The 19,383-nt window shown below is 47.7% G+C and overlaps 1 protein-coding gene across 1 annotated transcript; it reads left to right on the forward strand.

The window, feature by feature from the left end:
- The first annotated feature begins 2,124 nt into the window (after positions 1-2,124).
- On the forward strand, positions 2,125-19,073 carry INO80C (INO80 complex subunit C). Its single transcript, XM_021686307.1, has 5 exons — positions 2,125-2,313; positions 11,845-11,955; positions 12,989-13,100; positions 14,225-14,292; positions 18,695-19,073. The coding sequence occupies exons 1-5, from the start codon at positions 2,161-2,163 to the stop codon at positions 18,824-18,826; spliced, it is 576 nt and encodes a 191-aa protein (XP_021541982.1). The 5' UTR covers positions 2,125-2,160; the 3' UTR covers positions 18,827-19,073.
- Positions 19,074-19,383: the final 310 nt, after the last annotated feature.

Below are 19,383 nucleotides of genomic sequence, written 5' to 3' on the forward strand. Positions count from 1 at the left end.
AGAACCCACGTGGTAGAAGATGACGACTGTAAAAGGGGACAGGTGGTTAGGAGAGAGGAGAATAAAAGGATGGTGGCCTTCCAGATCCCAAGGGAAGGGTTTCAGGAAGAAGGGCTACAGACAAGATCAGGACTGAATTTACCAACCAGAAGCCAGATGGTGGTGCATCCACCTGCCTGACTCCTTAAAAGTAGGGAACTGGTGTTTGAACTCCACAAACATTGACAAGGGATTACAGGGAGAAGCCCAGCAGAGCTTCTGGGGCTCAAAGTTCTCAGAGAAGGGTGCAAAGGGTGGGGGCAGGGGAGGAAGAGGAGAGGGGGGTGCACTAGATGGCAGAAAGCTTTGCTCTGGAAGTAGCATTTGAATGGAGGCAAAGGAGCTAAGAAGTCCTAGGAGAGGAAATAATGAGAGTGGAAGTATGATGAGTTAAACCACCTCCAGTTTAGGAAATAGAGTTAGTCCCTGGCTGGAGCACAGGGGATTAAGCTGTTGGGAATGAAACAAGGGAAGGGCGGAGGGTGTGTGTGTGTGTGTGTGTGTGTGCGCAGTGCCCAGTTATATGCCAAGGTATAAATTCTTTGGATTTCAAGGTAAAGGGGCCTTGAAGAATACAAGAAAACAATAGCATGATTAGATTTGTGATTCAGATAGAGCATTGTGGCAGCCAGTGTGAAGGATGGTTTGGGGTCAGGGAGGAGTAGGAAAAGATGGAAGCCCAAACTTCCATCAGGAAGTTGTTGCAAGGAATCCAGATAAAGGGGGATGGAATCATCAGGGTAGGAGTAAAGAAGTGAGCTGAGGGGGTGGGGTACTAGAGAGGGGTGCCTTGGGTCAACACCTACTTTCTGGCTTAGGTGACCGACTGGTTGGAGGTGTCAGTCACTGAGATAAAGAATAAGGAAGACTAGATTTAGATAAAGATAGGGTGGCTACTGGGGTGTGGGAGAGGACATTTCCACACTGGTAGGTCATTCCTTTCTCCAAAGGAGAAAAGATGTAACATTATTGCTAGTTTCCCTAACTCTTCTCTCTCACCTCTAAGTCTTTCTGCAGCCTGTTTCCTTCAAATCTCCAGATTCATATAGCTTCAACTAGTTACTGCAGGGGATTTGTTCATTTATGAATTACTTAAGAACAAAAAAATTGTTCCAAAGACTTGCAAGGTAGTATCACCCAGAAAAATGTAAATGAACAAAACATAACTGGCCTTTACCTCATAGAATTTACATTCTAGCAGGAGCCAAAAAAAGACGTTAACCAACTTATTACAATCCATGTAGTACGTGGCAAGTAAGGGGCGGGGGGAGAGGATGTCCCATCGAAGTTCATAATTAGGTTTTAGCAGGTCTGTGAATTCCCTGAAATCCACATGTAAGATTTTGTCTACCCTTCCATACATTTGGTGGGGGCGGGGGAGGGGCTTACATGCTTCATGGGGTCTGGGGCTCCTAAAAGGTAAAGTCCATTTGGACTCCCAGCCAATATACACAAACGTGTTCCGCAGGCCAAGGCAGAGGCCACAGGGAAAGCCAGCAGCTTGGCAGTCTGTTCAATCCACTCAGAACAACCCTAACTTTACTTAAGACATTAAAAGTGATCCGTTTTTGGGCGTCTGGCTGGTTCAGTCGTTAGGCATCTGCCTTAGGCTCGGGTCATGATCCCAGGATCCTGAGCTCGAGCCCCATATCGGGCTCTCTGCCCAGGCGGGAAGCCTGCTTCTCCCTCTCCCACTCCCCCTGCTTGTGTTCCTGCTCTCACTCTCTGTTAAATAAATAAATAAAAATCTTAAAAAAAAAAAGTGATCAGTCTTCTGACTTAACGTTAGAAAAGACAACACGGTTATTAATTTTTAAAAGAATCCAGCATTTGAAAAAAGATCACGAGATGTTCTGTTCCTCAATCACGGCGAATTTCCTAGCACGTGCCCAGGTTCAGAGAGCCTGAGGAGCAGGACACCGCCTGGCTGACACCCTCCGGCCTCCACGGATTGGACTGCTCCGACCTCCGCCTTTTAGAGTTGGCCGAAGAAACCCGCGCACGCGCTGGAAGTCCAGGCCGGATTTTCGCGCCCAAAGGCGGAAGTAAGGGCGAGCCGGAAGTTCCTAAGCCTGCAACCGAGAAAGTGGGGGCGGGGGAGGAGGAAGACTCAAGGTAGGAATGGCGGCTCAAATTCCAATTGTGGCCACCACTTCCACTCCGGGGATAGCCCGGAACAGCAAGAAGAGGCCAGCCAGTCCTTCCCACAACAGCAGCAGCGCTGGGAGCTACAGCGCTAGTAAGAAGAAAAAAGTGTCCTCCAGCTTTACGCAGGTATGCGGCGGCTTGTCTGGCCTGCGCGTGCGCGAGCCGTGCGGGGCGGAGCGAGGGCGCGTGCACAGGGCAGGGCAGGGCGGGGCATGGAGAAGGTGCCGGACCTTGAGGTCTCGGCTCCGGTGGGTGTGGGTCGCTGGTGCAAATGAAACATTTTTTCCCTAATGTGGACAAGTGGGCTTTGGTTTAAGCACCATCCGCGTCGCATTGTCCTTGAGAGCAGGCGAGGTGGGGATGTTATTACCGACTTAGTGGAATGATCGTCCCTTCCCGTCGCGTTTAGGTTGAGGCGCAGGACTTTTCTGTGAGTTTCAGTCAAGCACAAAATCGCGTGTCTCACCTTGGTCCTTTCTACAGATGTGTACTGAGTGTCCGTGAGGTGCAGGGCGCCCTAATGTGCTAAATGGAGGAATACCAAGAGGTTCTGATACTGATGGCTTCCCTCATTCTCAGAAACGTACTTTGTTGACACTCAGTTTCCCGTCCCAAAGTGGTTTGGTCTTACTCCATGGAGTTGGTAAAAAGATTCCCTGAGATCATGGTCGGAAAGCCCTGAGCACAGTGCCTGGCACAGACCTCATGGCTCTGGGTAATCTAGGCTCCACGATAACAACAAAGATTTTCTGGAGAGGAGTGGTTTGGTTAGGTTATTGTTTTTTTCAGCTCCTGCATTTTATTTCAAGCAATAAAAGAAAGCACTGTCCAGGCACTGTTCTAAGCACTTTCTAAGTACTATCTCATTTAATTCTTTTTTTTAAAAGATTTTTTAAATCTCTACACCCAACATGGGGCTCGAACCCCAAAATCAAGAGTCGCAAGCTCCCAACAAAGGCGCCAACCAGGAACCCCTATCTTATTTATTTGTTTTTTTAAAGATTTATTTATTTATTTGACAGAGAGAGAGACAGCGAGAGAAGAAACACAAGCACGGGGAGTGGGAGAGGGAGAAGCAGGCTTCCCCCGCAAGCAGGGAGCCAGATGCGGGGCTTGATCCCAGAACGCTGGGATCATGACCTGAGCCGAAGGCGGACCCTTAACGACTGAGCCACCCAGATGCCCCATGTATTTTTTTTATTTAATTTAATTTATTCATTTGAGAGAGAGTGAGCATGAGGGGGGAGGGACAGAAGGAGAGGGAGAAGCAGGCTCGCCGCCGCTGAGCAAGGAGCCTCATCCTAGGACCTTGGGATCATGACCCCAGCCGAAGGCAGACGCTTAATTGACTGAGCCACCCAGGCGTCCCACCCCTGTCTCATTTATTTATTTATTTATTTATTTATTTATTTATTTATTTATTTATTTTTCCCTTTCTCATTTAATTCTTAAAATAAACCTCTGTGTTTTGTTTTGTTCTAAAGATTTGATTTATGATTTATGTATTTTAGAGCACGCACGCACACACACACCCACACACACACAAGTGGGGGGTGGGGCAGAAGAAGCGAGAGGGAGAATCCCAAGTAGACTCTGAGCTGAGTGTGGAGCCTGACACAGGGCTCCACACCAGGACCCTGAAATCATGACCTGAGCCAAAATCAAGGTCGGATCCTTAACTGCTACCCAGTTGCCCCTACCCCAGCTTTAAAAAAAATCATGATGTTAGTTTTAGAAGTTCCTTTTTTCTATTTTTTAAAAAAAATTACTGATTTTGAGAGAGAGAGCATGCGCATGCACACAAGTGAGGGGAGGGGCAGAGGGAAAGAATCTCGAGTAGACTCCCCTCTGAGCACGGAGCCGATGGGGGGCTTGATGGGGGTTTTTTCTCACAACCCTGAGATCATGACCTGAGCTGAAATCAAGAGTCTGATTCAACCGACTGAGCCACCAGGCACCCCCCACTTTTTTCTGTTTTTAAAGTGGACATAAGAAGTCACCGACTTCTTCCCTGACAACTATTATAATTTGTGTTTTCTACGTGGAGATAGTTTTTCATTATTGTCCTCGATGTATAACATTGTGAGCCCTACTTTTCACTCAGCGTTTTTTCACGAATCTCCCTACATTGACAGGCTTCTCGAGGAATTGAGTGCTCTTATTTAATTGACTTTATCGAATATTTAGGTTGCTTCTCACAATTCTATTTTAAGTCACCCTACTACAACATTGCATTTCTAGATTAGGCTCAGTGATTTTATTCTAGAATACTGTTAGATCTATGTAACTGGGCATTTGACTTTCCAGTGACAAGACAAAGGACATTTGTCTCCCTTCTTTGTGACCACGCTGTCCTCACGTCTGAGTCAGTTATGCAGGTTGCTCTCTGGAGAAACGAAGCTGTTTATTTGGCGAGCGGAGGCCTTGCTGACTGAGGCCTTGCTGACTGTAGTCTCTGTTAGAGGCAGGCAGGTGCTGCTTTGATAGGGCCAGGTTTCTCCTCCCTGGGACTTGCATCATCTTTTCTCAAGCTGTGAAGAGGGGACAGCCCTGAATGCTAAGCATAACTTCTCTCCTCTTCATAGGGTGTTCGTGTCTCCGGGATGGGAGGGTTCATCTCATAAAGTCCCTTAGTGTTAACAGTGGCTTAATAATGTGGAAACTACATCATTTAAAATTTTATTTTCTGTGCTCCAGCCTCACAGACTTGATCCTCCCTTTGACTGAAGGCCGCTCCCTTTCATTCCTCGGTAATAGGCACCAGAGTCGAAGCACGGCTGAAGTCCAGGGTGGGGAAGAAGGAGGGTGCGGTATCATGCAGGGTGGGGTTAAGGAGGAAGGAATGGCACAACACCCAGTTCTGGGCCCAGAGGGGGGTGTTCTTTTAGATCCTGATCTGAGAGGGAAGAGAGTCCTATTTCACAGGCGGGATGCAGCTCTGGAATGATGCGGCTCAGTTCTTGTTGGGATGGCTTCCTTTCTCTGCCCCTTCCGCGTGGCTCCTCACCAGCCCTACTGACAAGGGGGGGATGGAGGGACCAAATGAGCAGGAGGGGTCCTCTTTGAAACTCAGTGCTTGCGCACATCCTCTCCATGCCCTTGCTGCCTCTTCTCCAGCCTGCTGCCCAGAATGGCGATGCAGACTTCTGGCACTCTCTCCCACACCTTCCCCTTCTTCCCAGCAGATGCACCTGTCTGACAGTGCATCCTCTCCCCTGGCAGAGCTCCCAGACCTCCCAGCCCACACACACTTGCTGAGGTACCTGCTTCTCTCGGTGGCCTCGGGCAGCACTGCCTCCCCAGTCTCAACGAGGCCTTTCTGCCTACCAGCATTCTCCTGTCTGTTCCTGGGGCCTGGGAACGGCCTACATCAAAGAGCGCCCTGATTCCTTCCCGAGATGTCACTGTGCACACAGCACTTGGAGCTTACCCACTAGGAATCAGAGACGGGGCATCTAGAGAAGGGGAGAGATGCAGTCTCTGTGCCCTTCCTGCACAGGAGGAAAAGCTAAGGCCATTGCTTGAGGATGGTGGCCGCCAGCGGGGCGCGTTCCGTAATCACTGTTGGGGGCCCAGGGGCCTGCTTCCCCCTTCCCCCCCTGGGATCGGCCCCTGGCTTCGTTAGCAGTTCCGTTTGGGTATTTTCTCCCAGATGGAAGCATTACATAAGCAGTCATATTTTCTTTATGAAAAACTGCAACAGTAAGGTTGCAACTTAAATGTATCTGGCCCCAGGAAACCTCTCACTTTCTGCCTGTTTCCCCTGAGTTGTCCCTAGTGGTCTGGCTTTTCTGTTCTTTTTTTTTTTCTTTAAAGATTTTATTCATTTATTTGACAGAAGAGAGAGAGACAGTGAGAGAGGGAACACAAGAAGGGGGAATGTGAGAGGGAGAAGCAGGCTTCCCGCAGAGCAGGGAGCCCGATGTGGGGCTCCATCCCAGGACCCTGGGATCATGACCTGAGCTGAAGGCAGACGCTTAACGCTTAACGAGCCACCCAGGCGCCCCAGGCTTTTCTGTTCTGACGAGATGCTCCCTGTGAAGTTCTTAGGGCTGTCTTTCTCTCTCTCATGTACTTGAGGCCACCTGTAGGCCAGCCTCCTCATGGTCCCTGCCCATCGGCCTGCTCCTCACAGAGTAGCGCCGTGGCTACCCTTATGAATCACTCGATTCCTTGGAGAGGAGACCACTTTGCTGCTTCTGACACTGGCCGGTTTCCTGAGACCTGCTCATCTCATGTGCTGTCCACCCAGTGAGCAAGGCTTCCTCCTCCGCCCCTGCACCACAGCCTCAGGAGAGCAGGTGACAGTCACTCTTCCTGACCCACTTGCCAGCCGTAGCTTCCTCTTGAGGTCTGTGGAACCCTTGGCTCATTCGCTGTCAGGTTAGCAGTAGGGCGTACCCCAGGGGAGAGGTTTCTCTTGGCCACTGTATTTTTTTTTTTTAATGCTCTAAATATTTTAGTGTGGATTTCCTAAAACCAAAGGCGTGCTCCTACATAACAATAGTACAGCCATCAAATTTAGGCAATTAACACTCAAGCAACACTGACCCCTAATCCATAGACTGTGTTCTTGTCTCTGGTCGGGTCCAGGATCCAGTCTAGGATCACGAGTTGTGTTTAGTTATCATGTGTCTTTAGCTTCCTTTTATGTAGAACAGTTCTCTGGTCTTTATCTTTCACAACCTGACACTTGAAGAGTACTGGTCACTTATTTTATAGAATGTTCCTCAGTTTGGGCTTGTCTGACATTTCCTCATGATCAGATATGGTTAATACATTCTTGGCAAGAGTACAGAAGTGATGCTGTCCCCTTCTCAGTGCATCATGTCATGGCACATGATGGCCTGTGTTCTATTATTGACAACATTAGCTTTGAGCACTTAGTAAGGTGCTGTCTGCCAGGTCTCTCCACTGTGAAGTTACTGTTTTCCTGTTTGCAGTAAAGTATCCTGTGGGGAGATACTTTGAGACTAGCTTTATTCATTCATCCATAAATTTGTTTATTTGTAACTGCTTTATTGAGTTCTAATTCACATACCATAAAATTCACCCTCTTAAAATGTGCACTTATGTGGTTTGTAGTATATTCCGAGTTATGTAACCATCTGATTTTATAATATTTCGACGACCCCCAAAAAGAAACCCTCTACCTATTAGAAGTCACTCCCATTCCGCCTTCCTCTGAGCCTCTGACCACCTCTGATCTTTGACTACTGTAGCCTCAGGCTAGTGGAATCATATAAGTGGCCTTTTGTGGCTGCTTTCAATTACCATAATATTTTCTTTCCTTTTTTTTTTAAGATTCATTTATTTATTTGAGAGGGAGTGTGTGAGGGGGAGGAACAGGAGGAGAGAAAAGAAACTCAAGTTAGACTCCGCTCTGAGCATGGAGTCCAATGCAGGGGCTTGATCTCATGACCCTGAGATCATGACCTGAGCTGAAATCAAGAGCCAGGTGCTTAACTGACTGAGCCACCCAGGCACCCATCAGTTACCATACTATTTTCAAGGCTTATCCGTGTTGTTGCATGGATCAGTACTTTATTCCTTTCTATGGTTGAGTAATATTCCATTGTGCGGATATACCACACTTTGTATATTCATCAGTTGATGGACATGTAGGTTGTTTGCATGTCTTAGCTATTATGGGAAATACTTCTATGAATATGCATATGTTTTTGCATAGACTTATTTTTTAAATTCTCTTGGGTATATACCTAGGAGTTGAATTATTAGGTCATATGATAATTCTGTTTAACATTTTGAGGAAACACCAAACTGTTTTTCAAAGTGACCACACTCTTTTACTTTCTCACAAGCAATGTGTGAGGGTTGCAGTTTCTCCACGTCCTTGCTGATACGTTATTAAGTGTCTTTGATTGTGGCCATCCCAGTGGGTGTGAAGTGGTATCTCACTGTGGTTTTGATGATGTGGAACATCTTTTATGCTGGCCATAAAAGAAGAAATGTTGATTGAAATCCTTGGCCCTTTTTAAAATAGAATTGTTGTCATTGTTGAGTGATAACAATTCTTTATATATTCTGGATCAGCGTTATTTATTTTGTTGCTCAATTTGTCCTTCACTAGTGGGAACCTCTTCAAACTGGTTTCTTTGTGCTTTAATAGACCCCCATCATTTTTTTAGTGCTGTTATGAACTGTTATGAACTGAATTGTGTCCTTTCGAGATTCATATGAAGTCCTAGCCCCCAGTATACCTCAGAACATTACTGTATTTGGAGATAGGGCTGGTAGAGGCAATTAAGGTTAAATGAGGTCATAAAGGTGGAGCCCTAATCCAATACGACTGTTGTCCATATAAGAGGAAGAAACACCAAGGAGGGGAGTGTACAGAGGAAAGGCCATGTGAGGACACAGCAAGAAGACAGATGTCTACAAGCCCCAAGGACCCAGGCCTCAGGAGAAACCAACCCCGCCGAACGACACCTTGATCTGGACTTGTAGTTTCCAGAGCTGTGAGGAAATACATGTCTGTTGTTTAATCCACCCAGACTGTGGTATTTTGTCAGGACAGCCCTAGCCGACTGATACAGCTATTTTCTTACTTTCTTGAACCACAAGGTTCATCCTGTACTTTCCTGCCCCAGCCCTAGAGCCAGCTACTTTTTTAAGGATCAGTGGTTCTTGGAGAATCACATTTAGAAACCAGGATCTGAGCACAGGTGTGCCTGTTGTTTCCAGCTGTCTCGGGGGAGAGAGCTAGGAAGGAGAGGGATGTGTGTACCCACCCGCCCCATACTCTGTATCTGTTTCTCAGTTTCTCTGCCTGAGCTGTGTTAAAGCCTGAGTCCACGCTGCGAACCTCCGATTTGAACCTCTGGTTTCAGTTCAGTAGCACTGGCGTTCTAGCCTCCCCTTGTTCCTTCTGTGCTCCTCCTCAGGATACACATACAGTAGAGTCTGATCCAGTTAGATGTGGGGGACGGAAGAGCAAGCCACACTGTGACGCAGGATGTGCAGCTGCTCTGAGGCTCTCTCTTCCCCCGTCTGCTCACCTCTCTCCTTGGTCTCTCCTTCTTCTGGTCTGTTGTTCCCTGCTGTTTTTTCCTTGACTAAGACATAAATACAAACTATCCATCATATATCTCATTTATGATAGATATTAGTCTTAGAACTAGTCAACCCAAAATAACATTGACAGCTGGCTAAAACTATACAAGGTAATGTGGGTTATTGATTAAATGTGATGGGAAAGGGGCGCCTGGGTGGCTCAGTCATTAAGCATCTGCTTTCTGCTCAGGTCGTGATCCCAGGGTCCTGGGATCGAGCCCCGCATCGGGCTCCCTGCTCGGCGAGAAGCCTGCTTCTCCCTCTCCTCCTCCCCCTGCTTGTGTTCCCTTTCTCGCTGTGTCTCTCTCAGTCAAATAAATAAAATCTTTTAAAAAATTAAAAAATTAAAAAAAATGTGATGGGAAAATTAAATTTTCCTCATCAGATTGGGCCTCCCAGGATACGTGTACCTGGCAGAAATGCCAGGACCACGAAGGAAAAATTACGAGGGCAATAAAAGCTAGTTATGTACAAAATGCTAGATTTAATCTTTGTTATAAAATTACAACTGACATGGACTAATCCCGATGAAAATAATCTTAGTAAAGCATAAATGAAAACGGGAAAATGGGAAACTCTTTGTGCCACATAGAAAATGACTCAGTGGATTTTGTACCAGAAAATACAAACTGCAGGAAGGAGGTGTAGTGGAAGGTAAGGCTGGAGAGGAGGCCAGGATGTTTCTCATGTCAGGATCCGTGGGGCCCACCGGCTCGCTGTGAGGGAGGGGAGCCCCATCAGGCTTGCATTTAAGAGTGCCGCACTGTGCACTACAGAGCCCCTCTTCCGAGTGGGCCAGCTGAAGAAGGTGTCAGATAAGGGCTGGGGACTGTGGGAAAGAGGCTGGGAGAGGGAGGGAGGGAGTGCGGCAGGAGAGAGAGACACACAGGAACACTTGTGGCTGTGCACGGTGGGAAAGGTTTAGAAATTGGGCCTTTTAGTTCTTACAGGGTTGACGTTGAGCTGGGCTTTGGAAAGATCACGAAGGGTAGGGTGGATAAGTTGAGGGGCATGCCAGACAAAAGAGGTGGACCGAGGAGGCGCACAGGCCCTTGTGCAGAGACCCTGGCAAAGCGTCTGGGAAGGGGTTGGCGAGGAGACCATTCAGAGAACTACGCAGCAGAGTGAGTGTCTCCATGTGCCCCCACGGATGTCACTGCAGGGGTGGGAGTGGGGGTGATGGAACACACACACACACACACACACACACACATACCCAGCACTCTCATACACTGCTGCTAGGAGTGTCAATGAGGGCCACTGTTTAGGAAAAGGAGTTGGTAGTTTCTTATAATGTTAAACATACACTTACCCTATCACGCACTCATTCCGCTCCACCCCAGAGAAGTGCAAACACGGGTCCACACAAAGCCTGGTACGGAATGTTCACTGCAGCGTTATGTATAATAGCTGAAGACTGAAACTGCCCCACATGTTCATCAACAGCAAATGGATAAACAAATTGTACATCCATACAGTGGAATACCACTCTGCTCAATGCACACAAATACAGTGAAACAAATTACTGATCTCTGCAACAACATGGAGAAATCTTAAAAACTCTGTGCTGAACTAAAGAAGCCAAACATGAGTACATGCTGTCAGATTCCCTTTATATGAAGCCGTAGAAGGGACAAAAGTGGCGTGGTAGAAATCACAACAGCAACAGCGGTTGCCCCTGAGGTGGAAGGTACTGACTAGGACGGGGCATGAGGGAACTTTCTGGGATGACGGAAATGTTCTGTATCTCCATAGAGACATGGATTAAACAAGTGTAAAGATCTGTGCATTTCACTGTATGTAAATTACATATCAATTAAAAATAATTTATCGCAGTCTGGGAAGACTGGAAATTGCATTAAAAATCAGATGCAAGTTCTTGCTTTGGCTTGTTTTTTCTTGGTGATGGTGAACTTGGAAGGTTTTTTGTTTTAAGGCATTAGCCTGCTTGTTGGGGCGCTCTGGCTGCAGCCAGCTGACCCGGGGCCGTGCAGCCCCCCCCCCCCCACTCCCCCCCTCCCCCGTATCTGCGTCCCGTTGCTCGCTTGGAGCAGAAGAGCTGTAGCCTGGGTTCTCTGGCTGACGACACCCTTCCAGGGGCTGGACCTTTTTTGGTCTCGGTGTTTTAAGGCACAGTTTGACAAGATCAGCAGGAGTAGGGACGATGTGGTGTTGTGGAGATGGTGAGGGCTTTGGAATTGGCCCCACCTGGGTTTGAATCCAGAGGTAATCACTGTGTGGCCTTGAACCTATATCCTTGAGCCTCAGTTTTCTCTTCTGGAAACTGGGGGTAACAGCGGTTGTCAGAGTTCAACGAACCTGCTCAGGGAAGAGAGCCATTCCTACTGCTTGGCGCATGGGGGAACCAGCAAGCGTGGCGGCTGGGGTCCTGGCTGTCTCTCCCGTGGCTTCCACACAACAGGTGCTGCTCCCAGTCTGGCCTGCCCTTCTGTGGTGCAGGCCACCTGCCAGGGCTCTGGGGCACTGTCTTCCTTCACATGTCCCGTGGTATCATCTTAGGTCTTGTTGGGAGCCGAGTTAGGGACCTCACCTAGAAGAAACTGACTATCATTATATTTTAAGGGTATCAGCATGGAAGCCATGAGTGAGAATAAGATGGTGCCCTCTGATTTCAGCACAGGACCTATGGAAAAAGCTGCCAAGCCATTGCCATTTAAGGATCCAAACTTTGTGGTAAGCTTCTAAGGTATTTTATAAATGAAAAAACCAAACAGCCACAGCCCAGCCTCTGATCCTGCTGGGCCTGCAGCCCAGGTGGCACTGGTGTCCCTTTCTCTGTCAGTCCAAGTCGCCACCTTCCCTGCTGGGGGCTGTTAGGAGAGGGTGGGGGCAGGAGGGGGCCCTTCTCGTTGCTCACCCAGTGGGCTTGTTCCCCAGGATTTTGGAGCTCCTCGTGGAACTGGTTAGAAGATACTCTTTTGAGGGTGGGTCATTTCCATGATTGTTCACCATCCCTTTTCATTGGGCTTATGTAAGTTTTAGATGAGGCTTAAAACAACTAAAAGAGGAGTTCTCCTCATTAGTTTAAGTAAATCTAACTTGTGTTGCTGTAAAGTAGAAATAGGCTCCTCTTCCTTTCATTCTTGAGAGCTATGATAATTCCAGAGATTCATATTGTATCATTAGAAGTTTGTTTTTCATTAGTTTTAAAAATACAGTATTACCGGCACCTTCAACAGATTTTGATATTCTTTTCCATTTTATCATATTTACAGAACAGAACTCCCCAAATTTCCAGGGGGCTTGCCATGCCATGGTTGAGGCTTACTTGGGTTTTCCAGCATCCCCAGTAATTTGCCAGGCGGGGACCAGCCCTCAGAAGGGAGTTGAGAGACGTGGTCATGAGTTTAAATCTAACTTTGTAATAAATTTATTTTAAAGCAGTGGGGAATTCATGAGTGAATTCTCTAAAGTTAGTTCCAATAAAGGATGTGATCTTCTATGAGCATATAAAAAAGGACAACACGCACACAAAAAAACCCTTTTATTTCTACTCCATGACAGGCTACCTACCAAAAGCTTTGTGTTTTTATAAGTAAGATTAAAGTGTACAGTGTAATACTTAAAAAAAAAACCCAACCCTTCAGGGTACAAATGAGCTGACAGAATGAGGGGTGTGTTACCATTAGGAATAAGCATGATTCAGATCCTGAAGTGATAGCCTCCCCTGATTTCTGTTTCTTCTGCTCCACGTCTTTCATTCCAGCACTCTGGCCATGGTGGTGCGGTCGCTGGCAAGAAGAACAGAACCTGGAAGAATCTGAAACAGATCCTCGCTTCTGAAAGGGCATTGCCGTGGCAACTGAACGATCCTAACTGTGAGCTGTCTAGAGCCTTCTGTGTGTTTATCATGTTCAGAGTGGGAACTGTAACAAACCTACGTGACTTGCCTGTGTTTGCATTAACGTAGGGAACAACTTGTAGCTCGGGGATCGGAGGGGTGCATCAGCACAGAAGGCCATGTGCACGTAACTGTGCTGAACCTGTTTGTGTTGTCACGGACGTGTGGTTATTAGCGGCGCTGTTCACATTTTAGTCTGGAGCAATCGGTCCTCATGTGATAACACTGGTGTTTCTGTCAGACAGACTTCTGATTCAGGAGTCTACTCTTAAAATGTATTTCCAGGAACAGGATTGCCCAAGATTTAGGAGGGTTTCTAACAACCATCTTAAAGGCTAACTCTGTTGTATTCTCTGTGCAGTCGGTGTCAGAGTAAATGCTTTACACTGCAGTATTTTCAGGTCCATGTAAAGCACTGTTGTGTGTTCTCTTCAGCCTCACTGGAAAGAACAGGTCAAAGTTCCCTCCATCTCCTGTCCCACAGCACATCTTTCATGGGGGTGACTCAGACGGGTGACAGGTGAGCTAGTCAGTGTCTGGGTGTGATCATTCCGGTGTCCGGATGCTCAGATCCAATCAGTGGGTTGTTTGGCATCGCCCACAGCCTGTGTAGCCTGCAGCAGTGGGAGTGGCCTGTGGGCAGATGAGCTTTCCGGTGGTTCGGCTGGAGTGGAGGGGCCCCAGGGACAGGGCAGAGCTCGATCCAGAGCCTGCGCTTGGTCTGTGACCTACTGTATTACTTCCCCAGAGAATTCTTTTTTTTTTTTTTTTTTTAAGATTTTATTTATTTATTTGAGACAGAGAGAATGAGAGACAGAGAGCATGAGAGGGGGGAGGGTCAGAGGAAGAAGCAGACTCCCTGCCGAGCAGGGAGCCCGATGCGGGACTCGATCCCGGGACTCCAGGATCATGACCTGAGCCGAAGGCAGTCGCTTAACCAACTGAGCCACCCAGGCGCCCTTCCCCAGAGAATTCTGTGAGGACTTACAGAATAAAAATTTCAGAAATATCATCCAACAGCATTTTCAGAGAAAAAAAGGAAAGGGATCTGAATATTTTAAAGCCAGCTTAGTTATCTTCTTTCTTTTTTTTTCCCCCCAGACTTCAGTATTGACGCTCCTCCCTCCTTTAAACCAGCTAAGAAGTATTCTGATGTTTCAGGTCTTCTTGTGAGTATAATTCCATCTCTAGGTCTCATAGCATTGAGTTGGAAAGGAGATCTCACAATACCATTTAGAAAGTGTTGACAGGGGCCACCCCTGACCCTGCCTGGAGCCTGGGTACTGGGTTTGTGCTGAAGAGCTCACATGCTTATCTTAGAGTGGCCGCAACCTGGGGCCTCCGTGTGAGCAGCCCGGAGGGAAGATTGCTCCAGAAAGTGCGAGACCCGGCTTTCACCTCCCCTTCCTCTGCTTGTTAACACATGAGATAACATGAAAGAAACAATTTCTTTTTTTACTGCTGAAATTTTAAAAATTTCTCCTATTTTAGAGATGTTTGTACTTTTAAAAATATAGTTAAGCTAAAATGGGGCATTTCACTTTTGAAAACTCATTCATATCATTTAAATGCTTTACATTTTTATGAAAATGTTATGACCTCCAAACTTCTGTAACAAACTGACTAAATCAATGATACACGTTTTATGCTGGGAAAGATTTGAGTTTTTCTTATATTTTTGAAAATAATGTTATTCTCTCCGAATCAGTTGTATGTTGTAGCTTCTCCTCTGCAGAGCACACACTCCTCCGTGTACTACAGATTTTTTTTTAAAGTAGTCTCCACGCCCAGTGTGGAGCCTGATGTGGGGCTTGAACCCACAACCCTGAGATCAAGGCCTGAGCTGAGATCAAGAGTCGGACACCTAGCCGACTGAGCCGCCCCGGCGCCCCTGTACTATAAACTTTTTAACATAGACCCTTAAATACAGTGACCGTAAAAAACAACAGGCAGAGTAGAGGTACTGTAACATGGCTTGTGTGTGCGTGTGTGTGTGTGTGGTGGGTTCTTCTGCCATCCATTCAGGGCGCGTATCTCCTTCTAACCTCAGAGGGGACTTCACCCTTACGAGCAGTGTTGTGGCCTTACACGATCTCTTTTCTCCTGCCGGAAAATAGTCACCTCATCGATCTGACCCATTTTAATAATTGTTTATAGCAGGAGAACTACTGTGGGAGCAGCTGTTCTGTTCCAGCCCCAGATGGACATTTCTCCTTGGAGAAGCCATGGTTTAAGGGCAGACTTAGAGATTCCCTGAGAAGGTAGCTTTATCCTCGCCTTGAGACAGCTCATCTGCTAGCGCAGTGGCTTGCACATGTTAGGAGGCATGAGAATCACTTTGAGAAGCATTGTTGCAGGCCCTTTATGCTACAGGCAAGGACTTGTCATGTCATACATAACCTAAAACCTCTGGCCCCACTGTATGTAAGAATTAAGGAATCTTGAATATACAAAGAACTCTACCAAATCATTGAAAGGCAATCCCATAGAAGGACTGGCTAAAAGGGTATGAGGACAGTTACAAGGAGGACATACAGATGATCAGTAAGTAGATACTCAGTCTCACTGATAATTAGGAAAAAGGCTCCTCAGCAGAAAAGAAATGAGGATGTTTGATTATAAACATCATCAACATAGAGAAGTGGATATCCTCAATACACGGCCCTTTTGAGGTGGGAATACATTAGTCCGGATTCTTTGGGGGACATTTGGCAGTACCTGTCGAGGCAGAGAAGCGAAAGCCTATGCCCCAGCAATTTGCCTTCTAGGCACCCCCTAGAGAAATAGCGTGTACAAGGAGCTTTGTGCAGAAATGATTATGAGAAAATGGGATTATGAGCAAAATACTGGGAACACAATAAAGGTCAGTCAACCGGGGCGCGGGGTGGGGATGTTTTCATACTCTTCTGTGAGCCTGATGTGTAGGTAACAACAGGGATAAACTTCCAAGATGCGTCGTTTACTGAAAGGTGCAAAGTAGCATAAGCAGCAGGCTACCAGTTAAGCCAAAACCCACACACACTCACAAAAAAATAGTGGGGTGATTTCCCTGGCGTGTTTATGTATGTGTGTAAGCGTATATACAAACAAGGTCTGGAAGGGTGCCCACGTACAGTGGTTTCCTCAGGGAAAGGCAAGGACTTTTGGATGGCAGATGGTTGGAAAAGGGGCCTGGAGTCTTATTCATAATGTTTTCTCTCTCTTTCTTTCTTAGAGTATGTCCATTTGTTACTTGTGCAAGTTTAAGTTGCATGATTACAAAATAAAGCCCCGCTCCCGGTTACCGGGACGCACCTGGGCCGGCCGACGTGCGTGGCCGTGGCAGGGAGGCGGGCGGGATCCACCTGTGTGCAGTCGTTGTTCCAAAGCCATGGGAAGTACCGCGGCTGTGGGTGAGATGGGGAGAGCAGTGAGCGCCGCCTGTCACCTTGCGGCAGGGGAGGCCTTTAAGCCGTTTACTGCCGCCCTCCGGGAAGGCTCCCTTTGTTCGGCTCAGGCTCTGGGGATGGAAGCCAGAGGAAGGCAGACTGGAGGAGTGCAGTTCTTTACTCGTTCAACGCTGGGGTGTCACTTGGCATCCTCCCTTCTGTTCAGAATACTAGGTCAGGTCCCGTCTGTGCAAGCTTTCGTTGGTGACCTTTCTGTGGGTGCCAGGGTATCTGTGTATTGTGCCTTATTTAAAGCAGCCTTCTTGGCAGTGAGGTCTGAACTTGGGCGGGCTGGCTCAGCACAGTTTGGTGGTAGGAGTGAGGCCGCCACAGAAATGGAGCCAGGCGGAGGCTGGTTCCTCTCTGGAGGCCAGATGATCAAAGCCAGCTGCACAGGCCTGCCCCCCTGCTTGCAGCTGCAGGGGGGCCTCTCCTGACCCGGTCCGTGCACCTCACTGCCTCATGGCCAGTTCTCCAGAGGGGCTTGTGGCTGTTGTTCTGGTTAAGCCTTCCTTAATATTACTGTCATTAAAGGAAACGTGGGACAGAAAGGCAAGATCTAGACAAAGCCAAAGGATCAAGGTTTTATTTAATGGAGAGCTTTAATTAATCTTGAGGAATAATCTCCTTTTCCTGCCATGCAGATGTTAACTACCTTAGGGAGATCCCCTGAGGCAGAATTGAGGACTTTGTAGAGTGTGAGAACCCTGTGACTAAGTTCCCCTCAGCTGTTGCTTCTTCGGCCTCCCCTCCCTTCTTCGGTGACACAGCACTGCTGCCCGGCGGGGCCCACACAGACGGTCTGCACGGCAGTAACTGGACGTTATCCGTCTAGACTTTAATGGCATCTTTTATAATTTTTTAAAGGAGTTCCAAGTGACTCACCCTCATGTCTTCTGTTTCAAAATCTGTAGAAGCCATTTGACTTGAGGTATACAGTAAGGGAATTTATTTCCTCCATTTTGCATGTGGGGAACACAGACCAGAAGAGAATTTTGATGTCAGTGAGAAGTGAGTTCTCTTTTCTATGATTGTCCTGATCATCCATTTGTTCGTTCGTTTGTTCATTCGTTCATTCATCACTCATTGTACAGACACTACCTGAAGGCCCACTGTGTGCTCTGCATTCCACTAGGAGCAGGGATGCCGTGATAAGCAAACCACAGGGTTCCTGCCCCATGGAGCCTCTCAGCCTAGACCTTGCTTAGAGTCATGCAGATAATAAACGTGAAAGCAAGAGACAGAAGCATTCTACGGGAGACAGATGTGGGGAGAGTGGGGGAGCAGAAAAGGCTTCCCTGATGAGGTGACTGGGGGCTGAGCCCTGAAGGATGAGCAGGCCATTAGGGAGCAGAGCGGCCCCTCCCCAGGGAAGGGCGAGTGGGGTATGAATGCAGGGAGGGACTGAGAGCCAGGGCAGTTGGAACCAGAGTGGGGACGTGGGGCTGAGGAAGAGGCTTGGGAAGGAAGAGGGCCCAGGCCAGCTTGCGGGGTCTGAGGAGCCATGCTGAGGACTTGAGCCACTGAGAGATTTCCCACCAAGGAATGACACGATCAGAAGTGCAAGTTGTGGAGATGACCTTGGTTGCAGCTGTGGGGTGGCAGTCCCTTCCAGTGGGAGGGTGGGGGTAGGTGGCCCATCAGCACTGCGGTGTAGCCCGGGGAGCCACTGGGAGCCATGGGAGTGGCGTGGGGAGGGCGTGGAGCAGGAGAGGCTCCAAAGCGGGGTGTAACAGGGAGGGGCGGGTGTGCCTGGCAAGCCTCCGGTCCCGCCTTGGGGGATGGAGCTGGAACCTCCGTCGGAAGCAGGTGGGAGTTTGAAGGCAGGGGCCAGGGAGGGATCATCAGGAATTCCGTTCGGGGCCTGTTGCCTGTAGCTCTTGCAGCGCCCACAGCCCACAGCCCTAGTGTCTGACGTGGTTCCTCCTCTTCCTCCCGACTGTACCCAGAAGTATTTCTCAAGTCTGGGAAGATTAACAAGTCTTTGCCAAAATGAGCAATTTAGTGTTCTTGGTGACAGAGTAAGACAAAATGAAGATACTTCACTTGAAGTAAAATAGAAAAAAATTTTTTAAACTTGAACTTCAAATATTCACCACGACCACCAATATTCTGCCTTTCTCTGTGCCGGTTTCCCACCCAGGCCAACTACACTGACCCCCAGAGCAAACTGCGGTTCAGCACCATCGAAGAGTTTTCCTACATCCGGAGGCTGCCCTCCGACGTGGTCACTGGCTACCTGGCCCTGAGGAAGGCCACAAGCATCGTTCCCTGAGACTCGAGAAATGGGGATGAGGTGGAAGACTGTTTCAAAGGCAGACTTTGGACTCATGATTTTGTTTCATGGAAACAAACTCATTCTGCTGTCAATCTGGAAATGTCAGTGCTGTGCCTTGGAAAGAATGTTTGGCTTTAATTTCAGTTTTTTTTTTTTTTCTTCTCTATGTTTTCCCTCCAAGTGTGATATTTCCTGTTGAATTAAATTATACTTCAGTTGTTGCCTCAAGTAAAGTTGTTTGACAAGAAAATATAAAATTGTGCTTTTAACTTAACCCACATACCTCCCCAAGTTTTTGCTTCAACGTTGTGAACTCTCCTATTACACATTTAAAGACTCTACAGTGAATCCTGACATCAGGGCTGGATTATTCCTGGTCCTGGTGACTCCCACTGTAGAGCAGATTAGGTTTTGGGGGGTTTTTTTGTTTTGTGTGTTTGTTTTTTTTTTTATCAGAATGCTTGGAGGAGGTCCAAGATTGGGACTGGCGAAGAAAGAGCTGAGTACTCCCCTCACTGCATGGGGCCAGCCTCTCTCCAGCCTCCAGAACCGAG

This window comes from Neomonachus schauinslandi, chromosome 14 (assembly GCF_002201575.2).
Source record: "Neomonachus schauinslandi chromosome 14, ASM220157v2, whole genome shotgun sequence".
NCBI classification, from domain to species: Eukaryota; Metazoa; Chordata; class Mammalia; order Carnivora; family Phocidae; genus Neomonachus; species Neomonachus schauinslandi.